At 42.8% G+C, this 27461-nt stretch overlaps 2 protein-coding genes across 5 annotated transcripts in view; one reads left to right on the forward strand and one right to left on the reverse strand.

Moving 5' to 3' along the window:
• SH3BP5 (SH3 domain binding protein 5) overlaps positions 1-10313 on the forward strand; it is a 78585-nt gene extending 68272 nt beyond the window's left edge. For both annotated transcript variants that reach the window (XM_004271948.4, XM_049710201.1), the window contains exons 5-9: positions 3257-3387; positions 5682-5724; positions 6400-6619; positions 8192-8452; positions 8854-10313. In XM_004271948.4, coding sequence (XP_004271996.1) covers positions 3257-3387; positions 5682-5724; positions 6400-6619; positions 8192-8452; positions 8854-9065 — 867 coding nt within the window. In that variant the 3' untranslated portion in view covers positions 9066-10313. The remainder of the gene's footprint in view (positions 1-3256; positions 3388-5681; positions 5725-6399; positions 6620-8191; positions 8453-8853) is intronic.
• Positions 10314-11142: 829 nt separating this feature from the next.
• Positions 11143-27461, reverse strand: part of CAPN7 (calpain 7) — a 37814-nt gene continuing 21495 nt past the window's right edge. Inside the window, exons 11-21 of one of the 3 annotated variants that reach the window (XM_004271949.4) lie at positions 27190-27296; positions 25943-26063; positions 21399-21543; positions 21170-21269; positions 20750-20885; positions 20083-20158; positions 16390-16535; positions 15549-15611; positions 14833-14963; positions 12446-12538; positions 11143-12352 (exon numbers count right to left, since the gene is read on the reverse strand). In XM_004271949.4, the coding sequence (XP_004271997.1) occupies positions 12208-12352; positions 12446-12538; positions 14833-14963; positions 15549-15611; positions 16390-16535; positions 20083-20158; positions 20750-20885; positions 21170-21269; positions 21399-21543; positions 25943-26063; positions 27190-27296 (1263 nt within the window). In that variant the 3' untranslated portion in view covers positions 11143-12207. Of the gene's footprint in view, positions 12353-12445; positions 12539-14832; positions 14964-15548; positions 15612-16389; positions 16536-17937; positions 18012-20082; positions 20159-20749; positions 20886-21169; positions 21270-21398; positions 21544-25942; positions 26064-27189; positions 27297-27461 lie in introns of those variants that run through there. The other 2 variants (XM_033432007.2, XR_004484390.2) reach the window with 2 other exon arrangements.

Genomic DNA, 27461 nt, shown 5'->3' on the forward strand with positions numbered 1-27461 from the left:
CTCTGCTAAGCACCCCCAGCCCTAGGTGCTTCCCCGCCCACGCCCTTTCCCCCAGCACCCCGCACTGAGCCCCCCAGCGCAGCCTCTGCTGCCGGTCCCCACCCACGCCCCTGGGCCCGGTGGCCCCGACAGCCTGGATCCCAGCTGCCTGAGTAGCGCGGTGCTGCTGGGCGTCTGCCCCGTGAGGCTGGCGGTCCGGGTTTGGTCTCCAGTGTGCTCTGTGCACGCAGTAGGTGCTTAATCAGAGTACGCAGCTCTGAGTTGAATATGCTGGTGGTAAACTGAAGAGCGTGGTGCTGATCGGGGGTTCAGGGGCCCAGAGTCCAGGCCAATTATCTGTCAGCCCAGCCTTCGCAGAGGTCTGGGCGCTGGCGCCCCAGGGCTGGGTTGCACGTGCGTCTGGCCACCTTGAGGTCTGCACGGACATCTGCGTTGTGCTTCCATTTGTGGCTTCCACCTTCCCAGCATCCGCCCTTATCCCCACATTCCTTTCCCACCCCTGGGCACACAGTTCACAGCTGGTTCCATGTTTCAGGGGCTGCTTGGTTACCTAGGAGACGTAGCCAAGGTGACCTGCTTGGGGACTTTCTCCCTAGAGGCGGGAAGCGGAGTGGAGACTCTCCTGCGAGAGCAGGGGGTTATGTGCACGTGGGGTCGGGGGGGTTGGGACGGGGGATGGTAGATGGACTGGTGGGGGTGAATCGGGACGGCGTCCTTGCTGCTGCCTCACTCTGCGCTGGCAATGTCTCCAAGTGCTTGCAGCCTTCCAAGTGTTTAATTTTAGGAAGACTTTTGCAGACGAAGGGCCAGGGAAGACAAAGGGCCTGTGTGCAGTCGGTGAGAGCCCTGCTTCTTGCAGGGAATGCTCTGTATTGTAGCCTCAGATTAGAGCTTTTGTAGATCGTCTATTTAAAATGCTTTCAGACTGGTCCTTAAAGGTGAACCCTGCATTGAATCCTCTTGCAGTGGAACAGATCACAATAGGTTGCCTTCATCTGTCTGATATGCTTGGGTTTTGTGTGTTCATAAAGGTTACACCAGTGAATCCTTAAAGATTAAGATTTAAGACAAGGCTGAAGAGTTACTACCGTTTCCCTAAGTGACCAAGCTGGGGAGGTTTCGAGTGCATTTTATGTCACTGTGACATCTTTGGTGTTAGAAGCCAAGGGGAAGGGTTCTCCGGAGCCCCTTGGTCTTGACTGAGAGGTCATTTTAGCAAGCCTGTCACCATGTGCCAGCTTGTCTCACTTCCCTATTTCCATTCTCTGACTTTGTTTTAATTCTGTTTTTAAAAGTATCTCAAGCATTAAAACCATTGTTAAAAACAAAAAACAGAAAACAACAAAAAAAACATTGTTAAAAGATATACATTTTAAAGAAGGTAAAGGGTGAACTCTGATAAGTATAAAGTGTTCTCCTGTCAAAGATTTTATTTAACTCATTAAGGATGGAACTAATAAGATGTTACAGCTCTTTCAAAGGAGAATTCAAAAAACACACTCATACAGAAGTTTAGGAATGCTGAAATGAATTTACAAGATACAGAATTGGTCAATATTTACAGGGCAATCAATAATCAAATGCATCTCTACTGGACACAATCTTCATTTCTAGGGGTAAGAATCATTTATCAGTTTTCCCCAACTTACAGGGTCATAAAATAGCTCCAAGACAACGAAAGGCAGAGATAACCTGGAAGGGGGCAGGACACCCAGACAGGACAGGACACCCAGTCTCATTTTATGCTCATATCGAAGTCTTTCAGAATTTTTCCTGACACTTAAAAAACCCCTTATTATAAGTGCATAAGTAAACTTCCCCGGGCTGACTGTGGCTGTTGCCTGGAGGGGGTGATGGACCGCTGGCTTCCTCCTGGGTGGTGTCCTCCTGCAACTGTCCTGCTGGGTCTCCTCCCTGCTGCTCTTTGGGTAAAATAAAGCATGGCCCTCTCGCCCCACCTCACTGCTGCCTTTCCAGTTCATCCCATAACACTGGGTGAGTTGTAAGTAAAAGATGAGAAGGAAGTTGTGAGCCGCTGATGTGGCCTAAACTGCTGTTTATCTCCTGCATCGTCTCTCCTCCCAGCTGGCCTTGTTCTGATGCTTTTTAGGTGATGGGGGAGAGAACCAACACTGTCCCTGTTTCTAGGAATGTGCCTTTGAGCTGCCATGGAGGGCCCTTGATTGTTGGGTTTTGAACTCTTTTTTTTTTTTTTTTTTTTTTGTGTTACGTGGGCCTCTCACTGTTGTGGCCTCTCCCGTTGCGGAGCACAGGCTCCGGACGCGCAGGCTCAGCGGCCATGGCTCACGGGCCCAGCTGCTCCGTGGCATGTGGGATCCTCCCGGACCGGGGCACAAACCCACGTCCCCTGCATCGGCAGGTGGACTCTCAACCACTGCGCCACCAGGGAAGCCCCCTTGAGCTCATTTTTAAAACCAGAATCTCCCACCAGAACACTGACTGGTCACCTGGTCACAAATTTTTGTAAACCCCAGAATCTGTTCAGTTTGACCCTCTGGATCCTGGATTCTTGTCCACCAGCTAACTCAGGATATTTGGGAAGGGGCCGAACAGCTGAGGTCACCATTGCCTTGCCGTCCTGACGCGCACATACCTGGCTTTGTAGGGCTCCCAGGTCCCTGACGTCTGAGTTCCCGCTGGTGCCGCCTGCCTGCCCCTCAGTCCCTGACCCCAGGTGAGAACAGGAGGTACCCATGGTGGCTACTCAGAAGAAGTGGACGTCAACTGAATCCGAGAATGTTTCTTTTTTTTTTCCCTCTGATTTTTTGTTTTTCCCTCTCTTCTTTCCTGCTCATTGCCTCAGCCGATCTGTTTCATCTGATCTGACGTGATTTTTCCAGAATAGATGAATAGGGAAAAATAATCCTGTTCTCTTTGGAAGTTCATTTAATCTTAGTCTGCCCACTAATTTCCTCAAATAATTTTTTTTCATTTATTTTAAAAACATTTTATTGAAGTATAGTTGATTTACAATGTTGTGATAGTTTCAGGTGTACAGCACAGTGATTCAGTTTTATACATATATATTCTTTTCATATTCTTTTCCCTTATAGGTTATTACAAGATATTGAGTTTAGTTCCCTGTGCTCTACAGTAGGTCCTTGTTTATCTACATTATATATAGTAGTGTGTATATGGGAATCCCAAATTCCTAGTTTTTTTAAATGACATAAGTAATACCCCAACAAGGGACCGTTCTGGGTTTGGCTGGGCTGACCTCTGCTGTCATTTGAAGGTCATGGAGGCGGAGCAGACCAAGACAAGGAGCGAGCTGGTGCACAAGGAGACGGCAGCCAGGTACAATGCGGCCATGGGCCGCATGCGGCAGCTGGAGAAGAAACTCAAGCGAGCTATCAACAAGTCCAAGTGAGCCTGGGCAAGCGGGTCCCTGGACTGCTGCTCGTTTCCTCTTCCTCATCTTCTCAACCTTTTCTGTGGCCTGCCCCACCAGAGCCCCCTGCCCAGGCTACCTGTAACCCCTCAGGGGTGGGGCTGCTCCGACCTGGGAGCACAGGAAGAGGAATTTCAAGAGCAAACCATTAGCTGGCCCGTGGGCTGGGGCTGGGCTTTGGGAAACTCAGGGCGTGCCCTTGGCTCTGTGGCTGGTGGTGTGGATGAGGCCCTGTCCCTCATTACCTGTCAGCACAATGGGGTGAACTAGGTACATAATACACATCCTTGTAGACCAAGAGCTGATGAAGTGGAGCAAGACTGGTTTCTTTTCTTTCTTCCTTCTTCCCTTCCTCCCTTCCTCCTTTCCTTCCTTCCTCCTTTCCTTCCTCCCTCCCTCCCTTCCTTCCCTTTCTTCCTTCCTTCCTTTTTCTTTTTTCTTTCTTTCTTTCTTCTTTTCTTTCCTTTTCTCTCTCTCTCTCTCTCTCTCTCTCCCCCTCCCTCTCTCTCTCCCCCTCCCTCCCTCCCTCCCTCCCTCTCTCCTTCTCTCCCTCTCTCTCTCACACACTCTCACACTCTCTCTCTTTCTTTCTTTCTTTCTTTTCACAGGATATTTATTTCAAAAGTTTCTTATAATGTTACCAAGTCCAAGCTCACTCTGTTCAACACACGACAGGCCAATAAATCAGGAGATGAGGTGTTGAGGCAAGGAATACGACTTTATTCAGAAAACCGGCAGACTGGGAAGATGGAGGACTGGTGTCCCCCAAAACCATCTTTCGGGGTCTGGATGCCAGTTTCTTTTATAGAACAGAGAGGGGGAGGAAGTGAGGAAGTAAAATAAAAAGGCCATTAGTTGTGCCTGGCTTGGCCAGCATCAGGGAGGGGATGTGTTAATTTCTTCTTTTCTGCCGCCATTCTCAGGTGGGTAGGGTCAGATTGTCTCCCTGTGAGCTGAACAAAGGTACTTTAATATTCAGGCAGAGGGGCAGGGTTTCCTGAGGCAGGCCATTATGTATGATTATAATAACAAAAGCAATGAAAAGCAAAGGTTAAAGTCAAAGAAACAGATCCAACATGGAGTCAGATTTTGCTCTTCCCTGTTATAATAATACCAAACACTAGGAACAGTTAATTTGTCCAACAATATAGTCTTTGGTTAAATAAGTCTTGACACTTCCAAACACTGGAATAGTTTAGAGCAGTTAAAATAATGACATAGATGCTGTCTTCATTAGTATATAAATATGTTCATAATATTTATATGTAATAAAGGTAGGCCATAAAACAGCACTGAAAGCACAGTTCATCTTATTACTGACACACACAGATGGGCCCAAAGGAATTATTTTTTTTTAATGTATATATTTTTTATTCAAGTATAGTTGATTTACAGTGTTGGGAAGACTGGTTTCAATGGAAGTTTTCTTCCGCTTTTCTCACTACCACTCCTATATGTTGTCATATGACAGTGATCTTGGGGACTAACCCCGGCTTCACTCACAGTTGCTGGGCCTCCAAGCAAAGAGATAGGACCTGGAATGGCCTAGACCCCACAGCCAGAGACAGACCCCGAGCTCATGGAGGGTGAAGGGCTCAAGAATAAAGTATTGTCAACTCCTCATGCTCAGACACCCGAGTTCCTGAAAGAGCCGGCGTCTTCCCGCTGACCCACAACCCACAACCCGTAGAATGTTGGCCTTTCTTGTCCTCTCTCTTGCCCGTGACCTGGCTGGGTCAGCACACTGTCCGGTCCCCCTAGTCCGGCACAGAATCCAAGAGGCCGACCTGAGCCCCTGTCCCTGTGGTGGCCCTGCTGTCCTCAGTGAGGGACGGTGGTGCCTCTCCCTTCCCTGGATGAACTCAGCAGAGCCGGTGTGTGTTGAGGCAGCTTCTTCTCAGCCTCATCTGCTAGGCATCCCTAGGAGAGGAGGCTGGGCCACCTTAGCTGCTGGGCACACCCTATGTGGCCTTGAACAGCCCCCCCAGAGAGGACAGTGAGCCAGGGTTTGGGGCCCTGGGATACGTGTTCCTATGTGTGGGTTTCCCGTGTCTTGAGATAGGCCTTCTGGCAGCTTGGCCCTGGGGGAGTGTCTGTATCCGTCAGGCCCAGGAGCTGGGAGCACCCCCTTATCTCATGGCTCATCAGAGCTGAGTAAATGCTGGAGGATGGCCTGGCCAGCTGCAGCCACTGCCCCCTGGACACCCCATGGAGTTGTTTGGGGGCACTGCTATCATGCTCTTATAGGTTTCCTTCCTGTCTTCTACAGGCCTTACTTTGAACTCAAGGCGAAGTACTACATGCAGCTTGAGGTACGTGTGGCCTTTGGCTTTGAAGCAGATCGGAGTTTTCTGCCCTCAAAGCCCCCCTTTCTGTAGTGGGCTTTCAAATGGCCCCATGGCTGCCAGTGAGGGGGACACATTCTTGACCAAGTCTTCAGCCTTCAGAGTGGTCTTGCTGCGTCCTTAGTGCTCTCTGCCGCCCTCTGAACCTGCTTCAGTCACTTTCCATATTGTACTCGGTTAGTGGTTCTCAGCAGGGCCCGGGAGCTTTGCTGGCAGTGCAGATTCCCAGTCCCGCCCCAGACCGACTGAACAGAGGCTCTGCAGGCGGGGCCCAGCCATCTGGGTTTTAACACACCCTCCAGGGGGTCCTGATGCACCTCAAGTGTGAGGACCACAGCTCCCGAATCAGATGGCTGGAGTGTGGGACTTCTGTGGGAACTTGACTCCCACTGCTGCTTCCCTGATGGGCTTATTCCCAGGGGTTGCTCCTGGGTATAGAGCTCAAGTTGTCACCTGGCTGGGAGTTGCGGGGTGGTGGCTGCTCTCATATCTGCTGCGTGGAGAGCTGTGGAAGGGGATCAGGGCCCCAGTCGTGTCTTGAGGGTAGAGTGATGGGCGCAAATGTTTGAACCCGTCACTCAAGAGCATCGCCAGGCCGGCAGGGGTGGCCTCACTCACAGAGCCTTCCTTTCTCCCGAGCAGCAGCTGAAGAAGACGGTGGACGAACTGCAGGCCAAGCTGGCCCTGGCGAAGGGCGAGTACAAGACGGCCCTGAGGAACCTGGAGACGATTTCCGACGAGATCCACGAGCGGCGGCGCTCCAGCGCCATGGGGCCCCGTGGGTGCGGTGTCGGGGCCGAGGGGGGCAGCCCGGCTGCCGAGGACCTGTCGGGGCGCAAGCCCGAGCCTGACGCTGTTTCTGGTGAGTCAGGGGCACATGTGCAGCTAGTGCGGCCTGCTTCCTGGGGCCTCCCCCATTGGTGGGACACTGTGTTCACCAAGATGCTACTGAGCATCCTCAGAGTCAGGATTCTGTGGTTAGATATGTTTGGGAAATGTTACACGTTCACTCCTGACATTCCAAGTACGTGTTAGGGCATTGAAGGCTCTGAGAAGTCCCACAGGGAAGAAGAGTCGTCTGGAATAGGGACTTGGGAATCAGATTTGATTCAAGTCCTGACCTTCCCACTATGACTAGTACATGACATGGGCTAGGGTGTAACTTCCTGTCTGTTTCTTCCCCTGTAAAGCGGGGGGCACATGAAGGTCCCTGCCGTCCACTACAGAGAGCGGTCATCAGGATTAAATGAAGGAGCGCCGGCCTCCAGTGGTCACTGCACATGTGTCTGTCCTTGGGGACCTGTTTTCCAAGGACCACCCCTGGGAAATGGATACAGAGGGTTGTGGTGGCTCCCTCTATGTCAGTCCAGAAACCACCCCCCAGCACTGTCTCTGCCCACATCCTTCTCTGCCTTTTCTGTGGAATGATGGCCGTTGGCCCTTCCCCACACTCCGCCCTTGGGTGTTCCTTAATTCAGCCAATAAACATTTAAGTGCCAGGCCCCAGGTAAAAGAAAAGGAAAACTAATTTGAGCAACCGTGATGTGAGTACTTTAGTATACATCATCTCATAAACCCTGTGTGGAGAAGAACATGAAGCTCAGAGAGGTTAAGTACCTTGACCAAGGCTACACAGCAAGTAGTGGAGATGGGATTTGAACTCAGAGCTGAGCCCATTTTCTGTGCTCAGCATTACAGTACTTCTCGTGGATGATCATCTAAGGGATCCTACAGGCTGTTTTTAAAGCAGAGGGAGGAGGAAAGGGGCGTGGGATCATGTGTGGGCTGAGGGGGAAATAGTTCAAAGCTGAGGCGGCTTTCAAACCGGGAGAATGACGTGTCTCTGGGCCTTGGTCATAATGGTCCACAAAACAAACGAGGCACAAGCTACAGAACACTGTAAGGGAACTGTGTTCTCCTGTGGCCAGTAGTGATCTAGCTGGGCTCCGAGCCACGTCTTTTATGAGATCACAGGTTACTCAGAAGATGGTCCCAGCAGACACTCCACGCAGGGCCGTCTCGTCCAGCAGCTTCTGCTGCCCATCCCGTGGAAGGAGGCAGCCCTGAAGCCTGGCTGGCTTGGTTCAGGGTGCGTTACGCAGGCCAGCCCTCTTCCTGTGCACGGGGGGATCTGTTTGGGGGACTGGGGTGGATAAAACCCCCGATCTGTGGCTGAATTCACCTTCCACCTTCAGGCAGTGTCTGGTGACGCTGACTTCTAGGGCAGGGCTGGAAAGTGTTGGTAAGGACACTGAGTATCCACGGGGTCCAGCGGCTTCCCTGCAAGGTGAAGGGATCCTGGGATCAGGTGGTTGGACCCTGCAGCTGCCAAGCCCTGTCTAGCTCCTGCCTGCAGTGGATGCATCTGGAGACGTGTAAGGAACTGGGTGGCTGTCTGTCAGGCCTGGGTGATGGCTGTTCTCTCTCCTCCTAGTGGCCTCCGAGGCCTTCGAAGATGACAACTGCAGCACCTTTGTGTCTGAAGATGATTCGGAGACCCAGTCCGTGTCCAGCTTCAGCTCGGGTCCCACGAGCCCGTCGGAGATGCCTGAGCAGTTCCCCGCAGCCGTGAGGCCCGGCAGCCTGGACCTGCCCAGCCCCATGTCCCTGTCGGAATTCGGGATGATGTTCCCGGTGCTGGGCCCCCGCAGTGAGTGCAGCGGGGCCTCCTCCCCCGAGTGCGAGGTGGAGCGAGGTGAGTTGAGCCCCCTGCTCGGGGGAGCCTGCCCCGGAGGCCGCGCTCAGGGCCTCGGTGCACGTGCTGTGGTGTGGCGGCCTGAGATGGCGCCCAGCTCCACTCCCAACCTGCTTCCTTCTGTATCTGCCATCACAACAGTCCTCTTGACAAGCACCTGCTAGAGAGGTTTCTGTTTCCCAGCTGTTACATGAGTGTGACAGATTTCACCTGCAAAGATGAGGGACATATACGGTTTCCCGCACAACGAAAGCAGCAGGCAGTCCTGTGATGGAAGCGCTTGTGTGATGCGCACAGTGGGGCCACACTGGGAGTCTGGAGGTTGAGCCGGCTGACGGACTGGGGCCCAGGGGACCCTTGGAATTGTCGGTACTCACCCCGTGATCTTTACGTTTCTACAGGAGACAGGGCGGAAGGGGCAGAGAATAAAGCAAGTGACAGAGCCAGCAACCATCGGGGTCTCGGCAGCAGCAGCGGTGACAGTGGCGAGAGCCCGAGCAGCACGTCCCCCGAGGGCCAGGCCTTGGAGGACAGGATGCGGCAGCTGTCCCTGCAGGGCTCGAAGGGCAGGGACAGGGTCATCGAGGACATAAACGTGGTGCAGATCGGCTGATTGAGCTGCGGCTCTGGCCCAAGCGCATATCAATATTTAGACATGAAACTGTATGGAGAACAATTGTGCCAATAATCATTTAATATATGCCAAATCCCAAGCATTGCCTCTAAACTGCACTAATGACGTTTCAGTGAACTTGAGAGCTGAAGATGTTTCTTCTGGGTAAGAGCTCTCAGGCTGGTGTTTTTCAGCACAGAGTCGTTGCAGGTGGGCTGTGACCAGGCCCAAGGCCTTTGTGGAATGTCCCCTGTCAGTGCTGTGGAAGCAGTAACCAGTTCCCGGGGAAAAATCCCCGAGCCAGTAAAGGGGCCGGGGAGCTGAGCCCCAGCGGGCTCGACGGCTGGCTCGATTGGGGAAATGGCCTTGTTCTCTCCTTTGTATCCCAGGGGATCTAAAGGAAAACAGGTACACAAGACAAAACTCAAATATTCAGAAGGACACCTTTTTGACCCAATGAAGGCTTAAAAAAAAAAAATCCAAGGACACAATTCATTTTCATCATCTCTGGTTTTCAGAGGGGGCTTTTAAAAAAGTGAATTTGCTGGGACACCCATTAAAATCATCTTCTGTAAAAGGTCACCAAGAGCTGCACTTTTGGGGGTGGGAAAGGTGAATGCTGGTGTGGGGATGGGGGGCGGGACGAGGGCAGCAGGGGCCTGTCACAGAAGGGGGTTCATGGCTGTGGAAGAAAAGGTTCTACAGCGTAAACCTCATCCTACCGGCCCAGGGGACTTATTCTAAGAGAAGTGCATGGGGAATGGTTGCCAGTGTTGTTCTAGATTGACAAGGTGTTAATTTCTCTGTAGGCTGTAACTTTAAAAATAAAAAATTATTTAAGGGTTATGCTGCACTAGTATTTCTTAGAGGAAATTGTTCCTTACAGCTAGGAAAGGGAGGAGGCACATGTTGGCAAAGGCTGTTAAACAGAAGCAATGGTGTCTGTTATGCTAAGTGTAAGTGTTCTATTACTGCTTTTCTTGTTTTCATGGTTACACATATTTAGAGCATTGTATTTTATTTGTCCCTTTTTGTTAAGAAAACTTAGCGTTTCTAAAAGAAAGAAAAGCAACCCCATTGAAGTTGCCCATTAAGTCTGTCAAGCTTATATATTTGTCATTTGTGTAAATCCCTTCATACTGTCCTGTTTTCTCCTTTTTTAATGACTGATACAGTATCTTAATTACAAGGTTATTTTGTACTTGTCTTAATACCTTGAGTGTAATAAAAATGGCTTAAGAAAATGTCTTTCTGTGACTTCAAATAAGAAATCCTGATGTTGCCTAAATCTTCCAGACAATCCTCTTGCCATAAGGAAGAGCATGGAATGCAGTGGTCATCTGTTCTTATCTTCAGTTAAGGTCCTGGATCTTAACAATTTAAGCCCTGATTACCAGGTTTGAATCAGAATTCCACTTCTGCTGCTACTAAAGCCGAGCAGTATGGAGACGCAGTGGCAGGAAAATAAATAAAGATGAGGTGCTTATGCTGGAGGCCTGGTTCTCCTGTCTGTGGCACCTGGGCATCTCCTAGGTCTCAGCCCCACAGGTTGATTAGTGACTCAGGTATACTTGAGCACTGAATTTCGAAACGCTCCCCAGTTGTTTCTATTCTCTTTCTATATTGGTCCAACCAAAATTAATCTTTACTTGTACATCGTGAGTTCTATTTAGAGCTCTGTTACAGAATTCAACATTACAATATAGTAAATTGTTTACATAGGTCTCCTCCATTGGATTTTGAGGGCAGGGATTAGATCTTAGTTTGCATCCCGTATAAGATCTTTAACACAAAAGGTTCAAATCATGTTTATAATAAATATACCTCTTATGCTTTAGATTTTTCTTTAAAAAGTAATAGAAAAGTAAAGTAATCCACCTAAAATATGCTAAAAGTGAAAGCACTATTTATCAAAGTGAAATCTATCAATCACTAGTACAATCTACCACTATCCTGAATGTAAAAGAATAGACTTTTTTTGTAAAAGTGTCAATTTTCATGCAACTAATGAGTTCTGTTTTAGATGGAACATACCACATGAAGTCCTCTAATAATTTCTCTAGGTTAAACTATGCAGTTTCCATAAGTATAAACAAACATTTTATTTCAATTAAAGATAACAGAAATACAAAAGAAGTTTTAATAATTAGAGATGATGAAAAATCCCACTGTGTTAATTTTTAGATCTTTAAAGTCTTGAGCATCATTCTACTCCGATGAATTTTTATGTAAACTGGGAATTTATACATAACAGTATCCTGGCAATTTTTTCAAATGCAACCCAATTACCATATATTAAATCCTCAACTGTATTTTCTTTAGAGTGATGTTACCATAAGAACACTGAACTACAGAGCAATTTAAAAAAGACTAGACAAACTAAATTGTAATGTCCTCAATGTCTCAGACTACTACTTTCATCAACCTGATAAAAACTACACTGATGAATATACCTCAGTTCTCTTTACATGAGTCAATGGGAGACAGGTATCTAACTTCAACAACCTTCATTCTTAAGCATGAGCACCTTCATGCTAAGTTAATTAGTATTAAAACTTTATCCTTTCATAACCTATGGGCAACAGTAAGCATTTAAAGCCATAAATAATGCAGAATTAAAATCTCATGGTAATATGATTCATTTGATAATTAGGTGCCCAGGATGTACAGCAGACTCACGACACAAGCAGGTCTACCTTAACAACATGCTCGGCCAAGAAGACCACATAACATAGATCCTTCAGAATATTCTCCCAGCCTGTTCCACTCAGTGAGTGAGTCTACACCCCTCATTTTCCTCGTCCGGTCTCGGTTCCCTCTTGGCAAGGGCATCTATCTCAGTGCTTGACTGAGCCTAATCTTTAAGCAGCTACACTTTTCTGTACAATGTGGCCCCTACAGGCAAGCCCACTCCATATATACACAAAACCACGCAAATGGTGCTTCTAAGTGACATAGGGTAATCCTGACTACATACAGTTCTCACCACACACCCTGACTTCAGCACCAGATTCCACAGGAACGCTTTTAGAGATTTAGTTCTGTTCTGATGACTGTGTTCAGTGTCCTGGAGATCTGTGTCCTCGCTTGAAGAGATGACGTTTGCTGAGTATAAGATCCAGCTGTTGCTGAGGTTTCTCTGTCACTGCAGTTGTGTTGTCTTGATGGGGATAATACTATTAAAGTCCAAGAAAAACGGTCCTTCTTGTTTAGGCAAAAAAGTACTGGGAATGATATTGTAGATCCCAGCAGGTATATTTTCTAGTTCCAGGTAGCAAAACCCACACCTATATTCAGGGAAAATGAGAACAAGGTTTTCAGGTGATGACGCCACAGAAAGTAAAGTGTAAATTAGATAGCAATCAAAATGCCAACATTACCTGTAGTCACCACTAGATTTCCTCTGAAAGCCATGGGGACCAGGGTCTCCCACCACAGAAACTGTTACAACTTCAAATCCAACACTATATTGCCTAGCAGTAAAAAAGAACAAATTATTGCTGTTATTAAGTCGTCTCAAACACATACCCAAAATAACTATACCTGAAGTGCAGATGGACTATTAAATCAAGTACATGCTTCTAAAGCTTCAGTAGGAGGAACAGCACTCTGAGACACATGCATACTATTTTTACTCTTAATTACAGAAAACACCATTTATGTTTTGAAATTGATGCCATAAAGATTAACATTTTATTAAACTTACTTTAGAAGAGACTATTTTTACCACAGGCTCTCAGAGAATAATGTTAAATTTAAATGATAAAACAGTGTATTAGGCAGAAAAAGTACAGGAGAGGACCCTGAAATAAGATCTAAATTTACAGAAATAATTAGCGTATGGTACACATGGCATTCCAAATCAGTAGGGAAAGGATTACTTATGTAGGTGGTGATAAGGTGACAAAAGCTTAGAAAAAAAATTGTTAAACTGTATTTCACACCAAATATAAAATACATTCCACATGGACTTGAAACAAATAATGTAAAAAATAAAACCATAAAAGAACTAGAAGAAAATACGGTAAAAATTTATTTGATATTAGGGTGAGAGTTCCTGCCCACAGCAAAATAAACCAAAAGAAACAGATCTGATTATAAAGAAACATTTTTTTCTATGTGAGAAAAAAAATTAATCTGGGAAAAATACCTGCAAATATGTGAAGGAGTTAATACCTTTACATACATACCCTTATTCACGCTTACAATTAAGAAAAACGTGACAAGTCCAACAGAAAAATGGTCAAAAGACATGAATAAATATATGAATAAAGGAAAAAATACACATCGTCAATAAACATTTTTCCATATTCAAGCTACATGGTAATGAAATACAAAAGGGCAATTAGGTACCTTATTTCACTTATCAAACTGGTAAAGGCTTCTAAAATGACGTGGAAAAATAGCTTAGTCTTATCTAAAGGATTGTAAGTTTCTTTTGAAATAGTCTATAATTACAGGAAGGCAAAGTTAAGCCTAGTTTTATTTAGAAGCTAGTACTATTTTTATTTGTATTCTCTGTATTTTTTAAACCTTTTAAAATTGTGAAATATAACACAGTGCACATAAAATAAATATCAGCTTAACAAATAATTCATAAAGTGAACAGACACCTGGGTTACCCCCACCTCAGTCAACAAAACCCTCTCGGCACTGCAGAAGTCCCTGTGTGCTCCCTTTTGATCACCGCCTCTGTCCCCCAGAGCTAACTTGCCTGGTCATCACTTTCCTGCTTTGTCTATAGTCTGACTACGTAAGTGTGCATCCTTCAACAATAGTTTAGTTTTACCTGTTCTTGACTTCATACAAGTGGAAGTCAAGAACAGGTAAACAGTCACATATCCTGTTATGTGGCTTCTGTCGCTCATCCTTGCTCCCAAGACTTACCCATGCTGTGGGGAGCTGTAATTTATTTTCATTGTTATGGCGGACTCTATTACTGTATAACTGTTTTATAATCTTAAATGCCACTGATGAACACTGGCTTTTCTAATTTTGGGCTTACACAATTTATTGGCCATTTGGATTATTTCTCTTATGACATGCCTATTCAAGTTTTTGTTTTTATTTTTTAAAAACTGCAGACTTGGGACTTCCCTGGTGGTCCAATGGTAAAGAATCCGCCTAACAATGCAGGGGACATGGGTTTGATCCCTGGTCAGGGAACTAAGATCCCACATGCCGCCGGGCAACTAAGGCCACATGCCACAACTACTGAGCACGTGTGCCTCAACTAGAGAGCCTGTGTGCCGCAAACCACAGAGCCCATGAGCCCTGGAGCCTGCGCGCCACAACTAGAGAAGAGAAAACCTGCACGCCGCAACTACAGAGAAGCCCATGCGCCGCAACGAAAGATCCCACATGCCTCAACGAAGATCCCGTGTGCCTCAACTAAGACCTGACGTAGCCAAAAAAAAAAACACACAAAAAAACTGCAGACTTTTTCTTACTAATGTAGGATATTTACAAATCTTTTTATGTGTTCTTTGTGTCTTAAGTCTTTCCTTATCCTGAGGTTCTCATCTCCTGTATTAGTAATCCACCTGGAATTGACTTTTAGATTGGGTGTGAGACAGGGGTCTAATCACCTTTTTGGTAAGTGGATATTAATTATTCCAGCACCATTATTGAATGGTGCCCTTTCCTCACTCCTCTTTAATCATAAATTAAGTGTCCACATATATATATATTTCAAAACCCTATTCGGTTCCACTAAACTCATTTTTAATATAACATTATTAATTTAAGAAAGTTATTTATCACAAACCTTGGTCCTCTTAGCTCGATCAGTAGTGGCCCAGTCTTCTCTATATGGAATTGGTAAATGGGGTTATTTTTGTGAGTCTCTTGGAAATTTCCACATCCTCCGGCACTCTGACCACTCCACTTTCCATTAATCTAATAAAACAAAGCTTTTGTATTAACAAAACTTCACATTCTATAATTCTATTTAAAAGACAAAATTCCTTTGTGCCTTAAAAAAAAAAGAAAAAAGAAGAAAAAAAGCAACTCTCCACCGTGGCTGCATCCTCTCTCTCCAGGCTTTATTGCCACCAGCAGCCAGCATCCCTCTCCAAGGCAGCCCGGCTACTTTGCTACTCTCAGCCCTGTCTCCAACTCTCAGCCTTCAAGTCTGCTCTGCCAAGAATTCTCCCTAAAATCCTCTTCCACACGTCCAGCCCGCCCTGCAGAGTCGATCTCAAATTCTGCTTACGGCCTTCCCTACTGACCAAGGTTTGCATTAGTCTTCCTTCTCTGAATTTTTTCCCCACAGAATCACTTAACGGTGCTCACTGAAGAGCTTGTATTCCAACCCAGACTGGAGACTACTTACATTTCCCTTGTAGTCCTGTCAAGTCCCAGAATGTTTTTACTTTGTAAGAAATTGTTAAACATGAAAAAAAAAAAATGAGAAAAGGAGAAAAAGGAAAGGGAATTCTAAGATTTCGATGAGATTATGACCCAGAGAAAAAATTCTCTTACCTGCTTTGATATGGTATATGGTGAAGGAATCTTTGAAAAAGTAAAGCTGCATGCTGAGTATACCTAGAGTTAAAAAAAAAAAAAAGAAAATTATTATAGTGATAAAATTTATGCTTATAAAAACACTAAAGTGATGAAAGAATGTTTTGGAAGACTAAGAAATTAGTTGGCATATATAATAGTCCTGATTCTGTAGGCAGCCTGGCATCAGGGCAGGAATAAACAACTGCGGGTTGGGCGGCTAAGGCTCTGTCTGCTGCTAACTGTATGACTCAGGACATACCACAATCTCCCTAGGCCTTGGCTTCTACATGTGAAGAATGAAGGGGTGAAAGCAGCTCCCAAAGTCCCTTTCGTCACTAAAAATCTATTCAAATTGAGCTTCTTGACTGATCTACGACAAACAAATCTATGCAGAACAAAATTACGATGACCTTCCCAGCTATCTGAGAGACATGTTTATAGGCAATCGATTTCCTTTCACTAAGTTCAAGGTCTTCTTTTTTAATTCAATAAAAGTATTATAGAGACTAAAGGAGCTTTTATTGCTCTGTGAATTTATTAGTCCAACATACCAAATTACCTCAGGACTAAACTACTACTCTAAAAACTAAAATGTTCAGTCAAAATGTTATTCAAAATAAAAATTTTACCATTTAAAAGCATTATTTTCTGCATGAAGCATCATCATAATTTAATACTGAATTGTTATACAGATAAACACACACTGAACAATATATAGATTAATCTTTATAAATAACCTTTTTTGTAGATAATCCCACTTACAAAGCAGAGACGTTATGTACTTTCTATTATTGTTCTGTCATGTTGGTTTACTTACCCGGACTGTGTAATGGATTGTGTTCTGTTTTTCATACTGAGAAACCACTAATGTAAAGGTATGGGTCCCAGGTGTGGTTAGCTTTATCTTAGTTAAATAATGAGGGCTGTTAATTCGAATCCCATCAATGTACGGAGGTGGGTCAGCTGCAAATAAACAAGTAGGTTTACAGAAGACAGGACTTTAGTTTTTAAGTTTTATGGTTGATGTAGGAAAAATAATTAAATGGATGGACATCCCCTTAATTAATTCATCTTTAAAATATAATGTACTAAAGAATTAAATTTCAATTTAAAACTTTACAATTAAGCAATTTAAAACTTTAAAATGAAATAGTTTCTAATAAGTAAAAAGAGATCTTTTGGAATACATCCAATGAGGTTATGATAATCCCTGCTATTTGCCCTATGTTTTATTTTTCTCTCCTGGTAGAGGATTTTAAAATCAAGATTAACTTTTTTTCTGTTAAGGAAAATTTTTTAAAAAGATACAAAGAAGTAAACATATATATATGTTTATATATATATATAAACATATATATAAAAGTAAACATATATACGTTTATATATATAAACATATCTATTTCCCACCACTCAGAATTAAATTAACATATTTTTTGTCATACTAGCAAAGTTCCTTTTAACCACCACCGTTAATATTCCATTCCACTCTGATGGATTTGATGGGCATCCTTTCATTCTCTCTCTCTCTCTCTCTCTCTCTCTCTCTCTCACACACACACACACACACACACACACACGAGCATGTATCTAAAAAAACAGACAGTATATGTCTTATCTTTCATTTTTCACTGAAGTTTTTGAGATCCATGTTGATCTACACAGATAGTTTATTCCTTTTAAATCAATGTGTACAGTATTGTATGCCATCATATGAATAGGACATATTTTATCTATACTCCCCCATCTAGTTATTCAGACAATGTGGAGATTTGGATTATTTCCAATATTTTGCTATCACACACAATGCTGCCTGTCATATCCTTTCACAGTCTCATGAATTAAGGCTGATACAATAAAATCATTTCATGCATGTCAATGAAGTCATTTAAGATCAATACTATATCACTGAGGTTATTTAGGCACAATGAATATTTATAAAGCAATTCGTAGAAAAAATTTTAGTATCTCAAACAGGTAATAAGTCTCTCAAGCTTAGAGGTGGTGCGATCTAGTGTGAAGGGGAAAAGAATGGGCACGTCTGTGGTCCTGAAAGGTGTGACCTACGTCTCAGTTTACTCTCCTGTCAGATGGAGAACGGTCTGATTTACCTCAGAGTATTGTGATGAAAATAAAACTAGAAACCAGAAAGTATCCTGAAATGGCAAAGTCACTATGTGTAAGAGAGGAAGCATTGTTTTTTTAAAAATCCAAGTACAAAGGGTAACAAGGTGTTTGAAATTCAAAAGCCATGTAACATGTTAATGCTCAGAATATACTCACAAAATTTGTGTTTTGGTTATATAATGACCAACGTGAAAAATGGAAAATTTAGCTAGTTTAACTTGACATTTATCATTGGACCTACCGTGTGCCATGCACATGCCAGAAAACCTTGGGATACCCTCAATGCAGCATAATGGGGAAGAAGGCCATGTTTTCCTATGATCAAGCAAAACGAAACTGGACAAAACCACTTTTGATCCCATCTCTCCCATCAGTGCCCATTTCTCTGCACAGCCTTCTTGAAAGAACGGTCAGTGATTGCTTCCTTACCTCAGGCCCTCCTCAATCTACTCCACCTGGGCTTCCAGCCCACCTCTTGCCAACTCTGTTCTTGTCAAGGTCAAAGATGCTGCCAGGGCACTAGGTCCAACAGTCTCTTCTCTAGCCTAATCTCACTGGACCTCAGAAATAGCAATGGGTGGAGATGTCCACTCTTTCCTGCATGGAGTATTTTCTTCCCTTGGGTTATATGAAAACTTACTCTGTCTCGTCAGGTACTCTGTTCAAATTCTTCTGTGGTAACTTGCCCTCTGCTCAACCGTAAGATGCCAGAGTCCAAGGACCAGGTGCTGGGTGTTTGTCTCTGAACCTACAACTCTCTCTGTAGGTGATTTATATACAGTCCTACCTTCAAATGCTTTCCTTATCCCGACTCCTCCGTCTGTACCTGCGGCCCTACCCTTGTCCCAGAATTCTGCTCAAAACCCCAACTGCCTACTTGGCACCTTCACTTGGAGAGCTAACAGGGATCTCAAATTTAACAAAACCAAAAATTAACTTTTGATTTTACTCCACAACAATTCTGCTCCCTCCCCTGCTCCCACCAACATTTACATCTCAGTCAATGTTACACCTTTCTATGGCTCAAGCCCAAAACACAGGAATCATCCTTGACTCCTCTTTGACCACACATTAACCCAAGTCCTGACAACCCTAACCAAGCCCAAATCTGTCCACTCTCCATCTCCCCTTTAGCACCCTCAGTTCAAACCACCGTCACTTCTCACATAAATAAAATCACCTAATTGGGTTCTCTGCTTCCATTTTTTGTCCCCTCCAATATATTCTACAGAGAATTTTCTTAAAAAACAAAATCAGATAATGCCATTTTCCTGATTAAGACCCTCCAAAGATTTCCCATTGCACTTAGAGCAAAATCCAAACCCTTTCCTGGGCTGATAGACCTCCTGTGATCTAAGCCTGCATACCTCTGACCATTTCTGTGATACCACACTGCCCAGGCCTCCTGGCCTTTCTTCTGTTACCAGAAAACACCTATCTTTCCCTCATTTTAGGGTCCTTGCACTTGCTGTTCCCTCTGCTTATAATGCTTTTACCTCTACTTCTAATGCTTTTTCCTCTACTTCTTTGCATGACTCCTGTTCGTGATTTGGAGTTCCTCTTATCCCTTCTTAAAGAGGCTTTCCATGGCCACCCAACCAAAGTAACCAATGTGACCCTATGCATTTCTTTACAAATATGTGTCACTATCAGGTCTTTTTTTTTCTTATTGTTTGTCTCCCAAACTAGAACATAAACTAACAGCTCCTATCATGAAGTGCTAAAAAATTTTTGTTTAATGTGAAAGTAAAATGGTCTCAACCCAGTATGTTAATGCCTTAGGGAAAGATTTACTTTGCCTGGTAGGAAGGTTAACACAGAGAAAATAACATAAACTGGATCTTAACCACATTCATTACACAGAATAGGGTAAAAGAAATATGTGGGCAGAGGGCAGGTAGAAGAGACTCTCGGCAGAAGAAACTGTGTGAAAACAGGGGCAACAAGGGCATGGTGTGTTCAGGAGAAGCCAGACCCACTGTGAAATGCTGGGGCATGAGATAAAGGGGGACAGCGAGGTGAAGGCGGAATATAAAAAGCCTTAGACATCAAGCTGAAGAGCTTGGATTTTATCCAAGAGTCCATGGAAAACCACAGAATTTTTGATCAGGGAAAAAAGATAGGATTTAAATTTCAGAAATAAAGCTCTGACAGCAATGTGCAAGAGTGTAGAAATCCCAAATTCCTGAGGTGTCTAAATTAAAAATAAATCAAAACAAAACACACAAGTAGCATAAATACCTACCCATCTGTTTGAGTAGTTTCTATTAGTCTATCAGCATAATTATTAATTTCTGCATATCATCTACATAAAATTTTTCATTTTCAAATTAATCACACAAATAGAATTTGAATGTTTGTTTGAATGTCTGTTTACTAAACATACCTGGGTAATAAACTTTTTTCCCATCAGTCTTGTATACAACCATTGTGATAAATTCTCGATTATTTGCGAAATCATCCTAAAAGCACAAAGAATCCGATATGGTTAGGAAAATGGGCTCAAAATGCTCCTGTGTGTGTGTGTTCGTGTATGGAGGTGGGGAGGGGAGGGGAAGGAGATTATTTCTAAGTTTAAGAGCATTTCTATTTAGTGTTATTAAAAAATGTCATTTTTCTGAATTAAACTGTCATTTCAATAGATGACCATATTGTACGAAGCAAGATACTAAAAAAACCACTCTAAAGCCATTAAAATCATGGTTACCCTTTATAAAATCAGGCCAATGAATCAACATTTCCAAACCCTCTTTAGCATATTTTTGTTAATATTGTTAAGATCTAAGCATATAGAATCAACACTAAAACCCTCTCTAGAAAGAATAAACTCCCTCATATTTTTCTTCATAGATGATTTTTGAACGAGATTTTAAGTGTATAATTATAAATGACCAATTTCCTTTGAGGAAAATATTCATTTATCTAAGTAAACACTATTTTCAAGCCACCTATATAAATGAAACAGGCTGGTGATCAAGTTACATATCTTGCTCACAATGGTCTAATTATATTTAAAAGAATTTCTGTATGGGATATAAGAAGGGTATCAGTACCTTGTCTGTTATGTGTCTACTAAGCAAAACCCAAACCGCAGCGCCCCCTTGTGGACACTGCACCTCCAACTTGTACTGGGGATTGTTGGCCAGGCTATAGGCATCTTTCACAGGTCCTTGCTTAGCATCCCAAGTGCTAAAGGACAAAATCAACAAAGAAAGTAGTAATTAAATTTCTCATAGAGCTAAACTGAAATACTATTTTTGTTTTGTGTTTCAAACACAATTAGGTTATCGGGTTTTCTTGTTTTTTAAATTTTTGGCATAACCAAGAAGCATACAAGGATAATAACTATTACACGATAGTCATCTGTGGGCCTGACAAAAAGAGAGAATACTAGTCTTCCCAAATAATTTCATTTTAAATGAAAAAAGGGAGACTACTATAAAGCATATTCTGAAATGTGCAAAAAAAGTTACCTGTGAATACATGTTGATTCTTTAAAAAGACCTGGATTCCAACTCAAATAAATCACATCATAATACTGGCAGAGATCATCCCATGAGATCCAAAATATTCCTGAAAATCAGATGTCTTTGTTAGTCTAAAAAAAAAATCTTAATGACTTGTCAGTTAAGTACATTTCACACTGTTAAAGCATGTTATTTATTTAAAGATCAAATATTATTAAATTAAAAATATAGGTACCATTGTCTATTTTCTGAGCTGTTCGAGGATCAAAGTTTAAACACTTTTGCAACTCTGGGGTCCAGTTTTTTACATCGTTTTCACTATATCTTCCTTTCCAACGTAAATGACTCCAAGGATTTTTCAGTTGGATAAATCGCAGCCCCTTTTTAAAAAACCAGGAGGTAATGAAGTTGCAAAACAGTTTTACCATATTTTTATTAGTTATATCATTCTCCAAGCGAGGATGCAATTTGAATACTTATCCATTCTTTTCCCTACAAATAAATTTGAAATTACTATTCTTTAATCAATACTTCCCCGAATCCCATATCTGATCAAAAACTATAAATGGCTACCTATCCCTAGAGCTATGCTGTCCATATGTAGCCGCTAATCACACGTGATTAGTTATAACTAAATCGGGACTTCCCCGGCAGTCCAGGGGTTAAGACTCCGAGTTCTCAATGCAGGGGGCACAAATCTGATCCCTGGCTGGGGAACTAAGATCCCTCATGCCTCATGGCGCAGCCAAAAAAAGAAAAAAAAAATTGGTATCATTTAATTCAGTTTACAAATCAGTTCCTTAGTCACAGTCGCCACATTTCAAGAGTTCAAGGACCAAATGTACTAGTAGCTGATGCATCGCACAGCACAGACACAGAACACTGTCATCATCACAGGAAGTTCTACTGGGCTGCCCTGCCTTAGAGAATCGAGTCCTTCCTCTCACAATCCCACAAATGATCCTTATCCAATTTCACCTCTAAATGCCTTTGCTCACACTGCTCCTGTTTCTGGAAGGCGCTCTCTGATCCCTTTTAACTACTCTTCTTTTCAGATCCTCTTTAGCTTCGTTCCACTGTCTCTCAGTGAAGACTGGAGCAATGAAAAGAACACGAACTCTGGAGTCATAATGAAATGGGACCAAATTCCAGCTCTACTGTTTATCGGCTTTATGGGCCTTGGTTGGTCATTACTGTCTCTGAGCTGTTGTGAAGATTAAATGGAGTAACATATGCAAAGTTTCTAGCACTCAGCAACTTCCTTCTCATTTTAATTACTACCTCTCCTTTAAAGTTCACAGTGCTAACAATCTGTATTACGTTAGTTTACAACAAATAATATCCTATCTTATATCGTTTCCTACTTGTGCAAATGCAGGAGTCTTGTCTCCCCAATGCGACTATAAACTCCTTGAAATGGTAACACTATTATCCTTTTCAGACGTCTCCACTGAGTTTATGGAACACAGTATGCGCTCAGTAAATACTGGGCATGTCTACAGAGTTGATTACATTAATTCAGAAAAACAAAAGAACCTGTAAATCCAAAAGATGTGTCTTATTTCAAGGAGTCAACTTAGAAAATTGTGGTCTTTTTCTAATGATGTCACAAATCAAACTATTTGGAAGACATTTGAAAAAAAACACATTCCTTTGCTATTTCAAATGTGGCAAAACAGGGCCTGGGGAAGATGTGATTTCTGGACGTAAGCCAGACTAATTACTCTCAGGCCATATTCCCCAGAATCTCATTAATACAATTTCTGTTCTCAATCTCTTCTACACCACTTGTGCCTCACCCTGCCCCTGCCACGCATCAGCCAACAAACATTGAACTCTAACTCCTTTCTTTTCATAAAACCTATTTCCACATGAGCAGGAAATCTCCTTATTTCAGGACTCTATCACTTCTTAACGGAAGGAGTATACATATGAAGGAGAGGAAATTGCCGCTAAGCTTTTCAGAAGCAGGTTCCAGGTATCACTGACATTCAAGGGCACTTTTGGTGGGAATGTAAATTGGGTCCAGCCATTATGAAAACAATATGGAGATTCCTCAAAAAATTAAAAACAGAACTGTCATATGATCAAGTAATTCCACTTCTGGGTATCTGTCCACAGAAAACAAAAACACTAATCCAAAAAAGACATACCCACACCAATGTTCACTGCATCATCATATACAAGAGCCAAGATATGGAAACAACCTATGTGTCCATTGATGGATAAATGGATAAAGAAATTTGGTATCCATATATACAATGAAATGTTAGCCATAAAAAAGAATGAATTCTTGCCATTTGCAACTACATGGATGGACCTAAAGGGTATTATGCTAAGTGCAATGTTAGAGAAAGATAAATACCATATGATTTCACTTATGTGTGGAATCTAAAAAACAAAACAAATGAACAAACATAACAAAACAGAAACAGACTCATAGATACAGAGAAAAAACAGGCAGTTGCCAGAAGGGAATAGGCTGGGGGGGGAAAGAGTAAAATAAGCGAGGGAGATTAAGAGGCAGAAACTTCCAGCTACAAAATAAATGAGTCATGGGGATGAAATGTTCAGCACTGGGAATACAGTCAATAATACTGTAATAACTTTGTATGGTGACAGATGGTGACTTATTGGGGTGATTATTTTATAACATGTAGAAATATCGCATCACTATGCTGTGCACCTGGATCTAATGCAGTATTGTACATCTATCATACCTCAATTTAAAATAAAAAATAAAATGTATAAAAAAATAAAAAACAGGCAGCCTTAATCATTACAGAATAACTGACACATGGGATTGATACTGTGTAAACAATGTTAACTGATTTTTTTGTTTCTGTTTTTTTCTTTTTTTTTTTTTTTTTCTTTAGCGGTACGCGGGCCTCTCACTGTTGCGGCCTCTCCCGTTGCGGAGCACAGGCTCCGGACGCGCAGGCTCAGCGGCCATGGCTCACAGGCCCAGCCGCTCCACAGCGTGTGGGATCTTCCCGGACCGGGGCATGAACCCGTGTCCCCTGCACTGGCAGGCAGACTCAACCACTGCGCCACCAGGGAAGCCCTTAACTGATTTGCAACAAGGCTATTATTTGAAATGTTTACTTTACTGAAATTTAACAACTTTTTAATGTTTTGTTTTCAAGTCAAACCACCTGTACCTATTTTTCTCTTAAATATGTTGTTTTTCTAGTTTCCTGTGAACAATCATAATAGTCTTATTACTTGAAGTAAATGATACATCTTTAGAGAAATATTCCTCATATTCAAGCTTACTTTCATATTGACTGTTTCATTATCTAAATTTAAATCTCTTGCCAGACACATTCATTAACACCTATCTCAAAGGATGTTCTAACAATAAAATTGTTACTAAATAATAGCAACTGTTATTCCCAATGTTTTTTTTTGCGGTACGCGGGCCTCTCACTGTTGTGGCCTCTCCCGTTGCGGAGCACAGGCTCTGGACGCGCAGGCTCAGCGGCCATGGCTCACAGGCCCAGCCACTCCGCGGCATGTGGGATCTTTCCGGACTGGGGCACGAACCCGTGTCCCCTGCATTGGCAGGCGGACTCTCAACCACTGCGCCACCAGGGAAGCCCCCCAATGTTGTTTTTTTCTTTTTTTTAACATCTTTATTGGGGTGTAATTGCTTTACAATGGTGTGTTAGTTTCTGCTTTATAACAAAGTGAATCAGTTATACATATACATATGTTCCCATATCTCTTCCCTCTTGCGTCTCCCCCCACAATGTTTTAATTGGTGTTTGTGGCAAACTACATTCCTGAAACAAACACAAACCTCTCAGCTTATTCAATTTCACATAAATTTTTATATTTTTTGCTTTATGTAGTCAATATTTATTCCACTTTAAAAGGAAGAGACAATTCTACACAGAATGTTTGGAGGTATCACAATGGGGGCTGATTTAGAAAGCTTTGAGACTATAAATTTTTAAATGATGCAGCAGGTCCCAATTGCCTTTGTAATTCATACAGTTCCATGTGCCACATAAGAAAATCAGACTATTAATACACAGTAGTACTCTGTTCTTGCTGATTAATCACTATTTCTTTCTATAAGTTTAAACAGAAGAAACTGGAATACACTGCTAGTTAAACTTTCCAGTAACTAGACAGCTTAGTTTCTATACCATCAGGGAAAAAGAGTCCTTCCTTCCTTAATAATTTTTGTATCTTCTAATCCATAGAACAGATCTATTTTTCAGTGAAAAATAACTAATCAATAACATGAGAAGTAATGAAGTCAACCGTGCCAACACCCACATATAGAAAAAGGGTCTGAAAAAAGCCTCATAGCATGCAAGGGCTGTTAGGAAAACACTTACAAACCCACTGGCATGTTTCCTATTCATAGGTATCCTCTTATTTTTCGTCCGTGCACAGCTATTCACTGAATGTCTACTACGCTCTATAGCCTGACACTGCGATTGACCCCCACCGCCAACAGACAGCTCAGAACCTTGAGGGACATGTTTTCACTTTGACCCTGCTACTTCTATGAGACAAAAAAGAGGCATACAATGTTCCTGTTCTGTCATCAATATCTGTGCTGCTACTGTCATTACACTTCCCATCTTTTTATTCATAATTTCCAATGGTAGAGGTCAAGTTGTTTAATGTAATAGGTGGAATGATTTTAAAACTTGGCCTAAACCTTGATCTGTCAGTATTTAAAAGGCTCACGTATCACTTGGAATCCTTGCAATGTCTTACGAGCACACAAGAAAAATAAGGGAAACAAATGTAAGGCAAAACCTTGAACTCTCTGATGTCCAACACGGCGTATGCGTGTGTGGGAACCAGGCCCCACCTCTCGCCTTCAGCTTCAGTCATCACTCCAGTGGATGCGGTGATGAGGACGTCCCCTTTGTGAAACCTGGAATGGACCCAACAGACCAATAATCAAAGGAAAACACATCTGTACTCTCAGATCACACCATCTTTCCTTTAGCCTCATGGTTTACATGAAAATCTCCACAAAGTGGAAATCTTTTCTAAAATGGGCTATTTCCAACAGCCCCCAGAGAACTTGTAACAAGTACATTTCTATTTTACAGCAAATCAAAAAAACTATCACATTTCTTTCTTTTCCCTCCCAGTTTTAGACAACTTAATTCTCAGGTAGAAACCGATCAATGAAGGCAAATAAATGCTAAATTTTCAAATGATTTACAAATAAAGGTGAAGATGTGAAATACCAAATGTATTTTTCCCAAAGCCACATCCTTTTATTTATCCAATCAGTGAGCTTTCTGGTTTCAATACTGAATGTGTATTATTGTACAGACAGTTTTCCAGCTCTTCATGTGGATTATCCATTTAAGGCTTAAGCTATCTTCCTCTTTATGTTCTCACCCTTCTCTCTTCCCACCTTCCCTCAAATTGGTAAGTACTCAGGAAGTACAAAATTACGTATTCTAGACTCAAATGTTTGGATTATCTACCATCTGGATTAACTGTGAGCATCAGTGAGGATGACTGAGGGCTGGCTGGGCCGTGTGCATAAAGTGAAGTCTATTTTAAAAACACAACGTCCCTAATAACTGAAAATGGCAGCCTCTGCAATACCCACTCTAAATAAGACACGAAGTTTTTATTTTTTTAATTTTTAAATAAACTTATTATTTTTTGAAATTTATTTTTGGCTGAGTTGGGTCTTCGTTGCTGCGTGCAGGGTTTTTCTAGTTGAGGTGAGCGGGGGCTACCCTTTGTTGTGGTGTGTGGGCTTCTCATTGCGGTGGCTTTTCTTTTGCGGAGCACGGGCTCTAGGCATGCGGGCTTCAGTAGTTGTGGCTCGTGGGCTCTAGAGCGCAGGCTCAGTAGTCGTGACGCACGGGCTTAGTTGCTCTGCAGCATGTGGGATCTTCCCGGACCAGGGATCGAACCCGTGTCCCCTGCATTGGCAGGCAGATTCTTAACCACTGCGCCTCCAGGGAAGTCCCAACATGAAGTTTCTAAATAGCCTCTTTTAGTACAAAAGACAGAGACAGAGAAATGTTTACCTTTGATAAAGCATTCGGAAAGAATTATCCTTACTGAAAGTCTGGCTGTCTGAATGCATGGCGATCCTTTCTGGTATCCATCCAGTCAGTGCATGAAGATCAATATTCTGCAACATAAACACAGGACTGCCAACGTGGTTTTCAAGCTCATAAATAAATCCCCAGGGTAGCTATTAAATCTCATTGATCTGATATGATGATTCTGATAGAAATAAATCAGAAGGTAGCAAGTTGTTCTCTACCAGTAATAAATCTCTTATTTAACTCAAATT

Source organism: Orcinus orca, chromosome 5 (assembly GCF_937001465.1).
Source record: "Orcinus orca chromosome 5, mOrcOrc1.1, whole genome shotgun sequence".
Lineage (NCBI taxonomy): Eukaryota > Metazoa > Chordata > Mammalia > Artiodactyla > Delphinidae > Orcinus > Orcinus orca.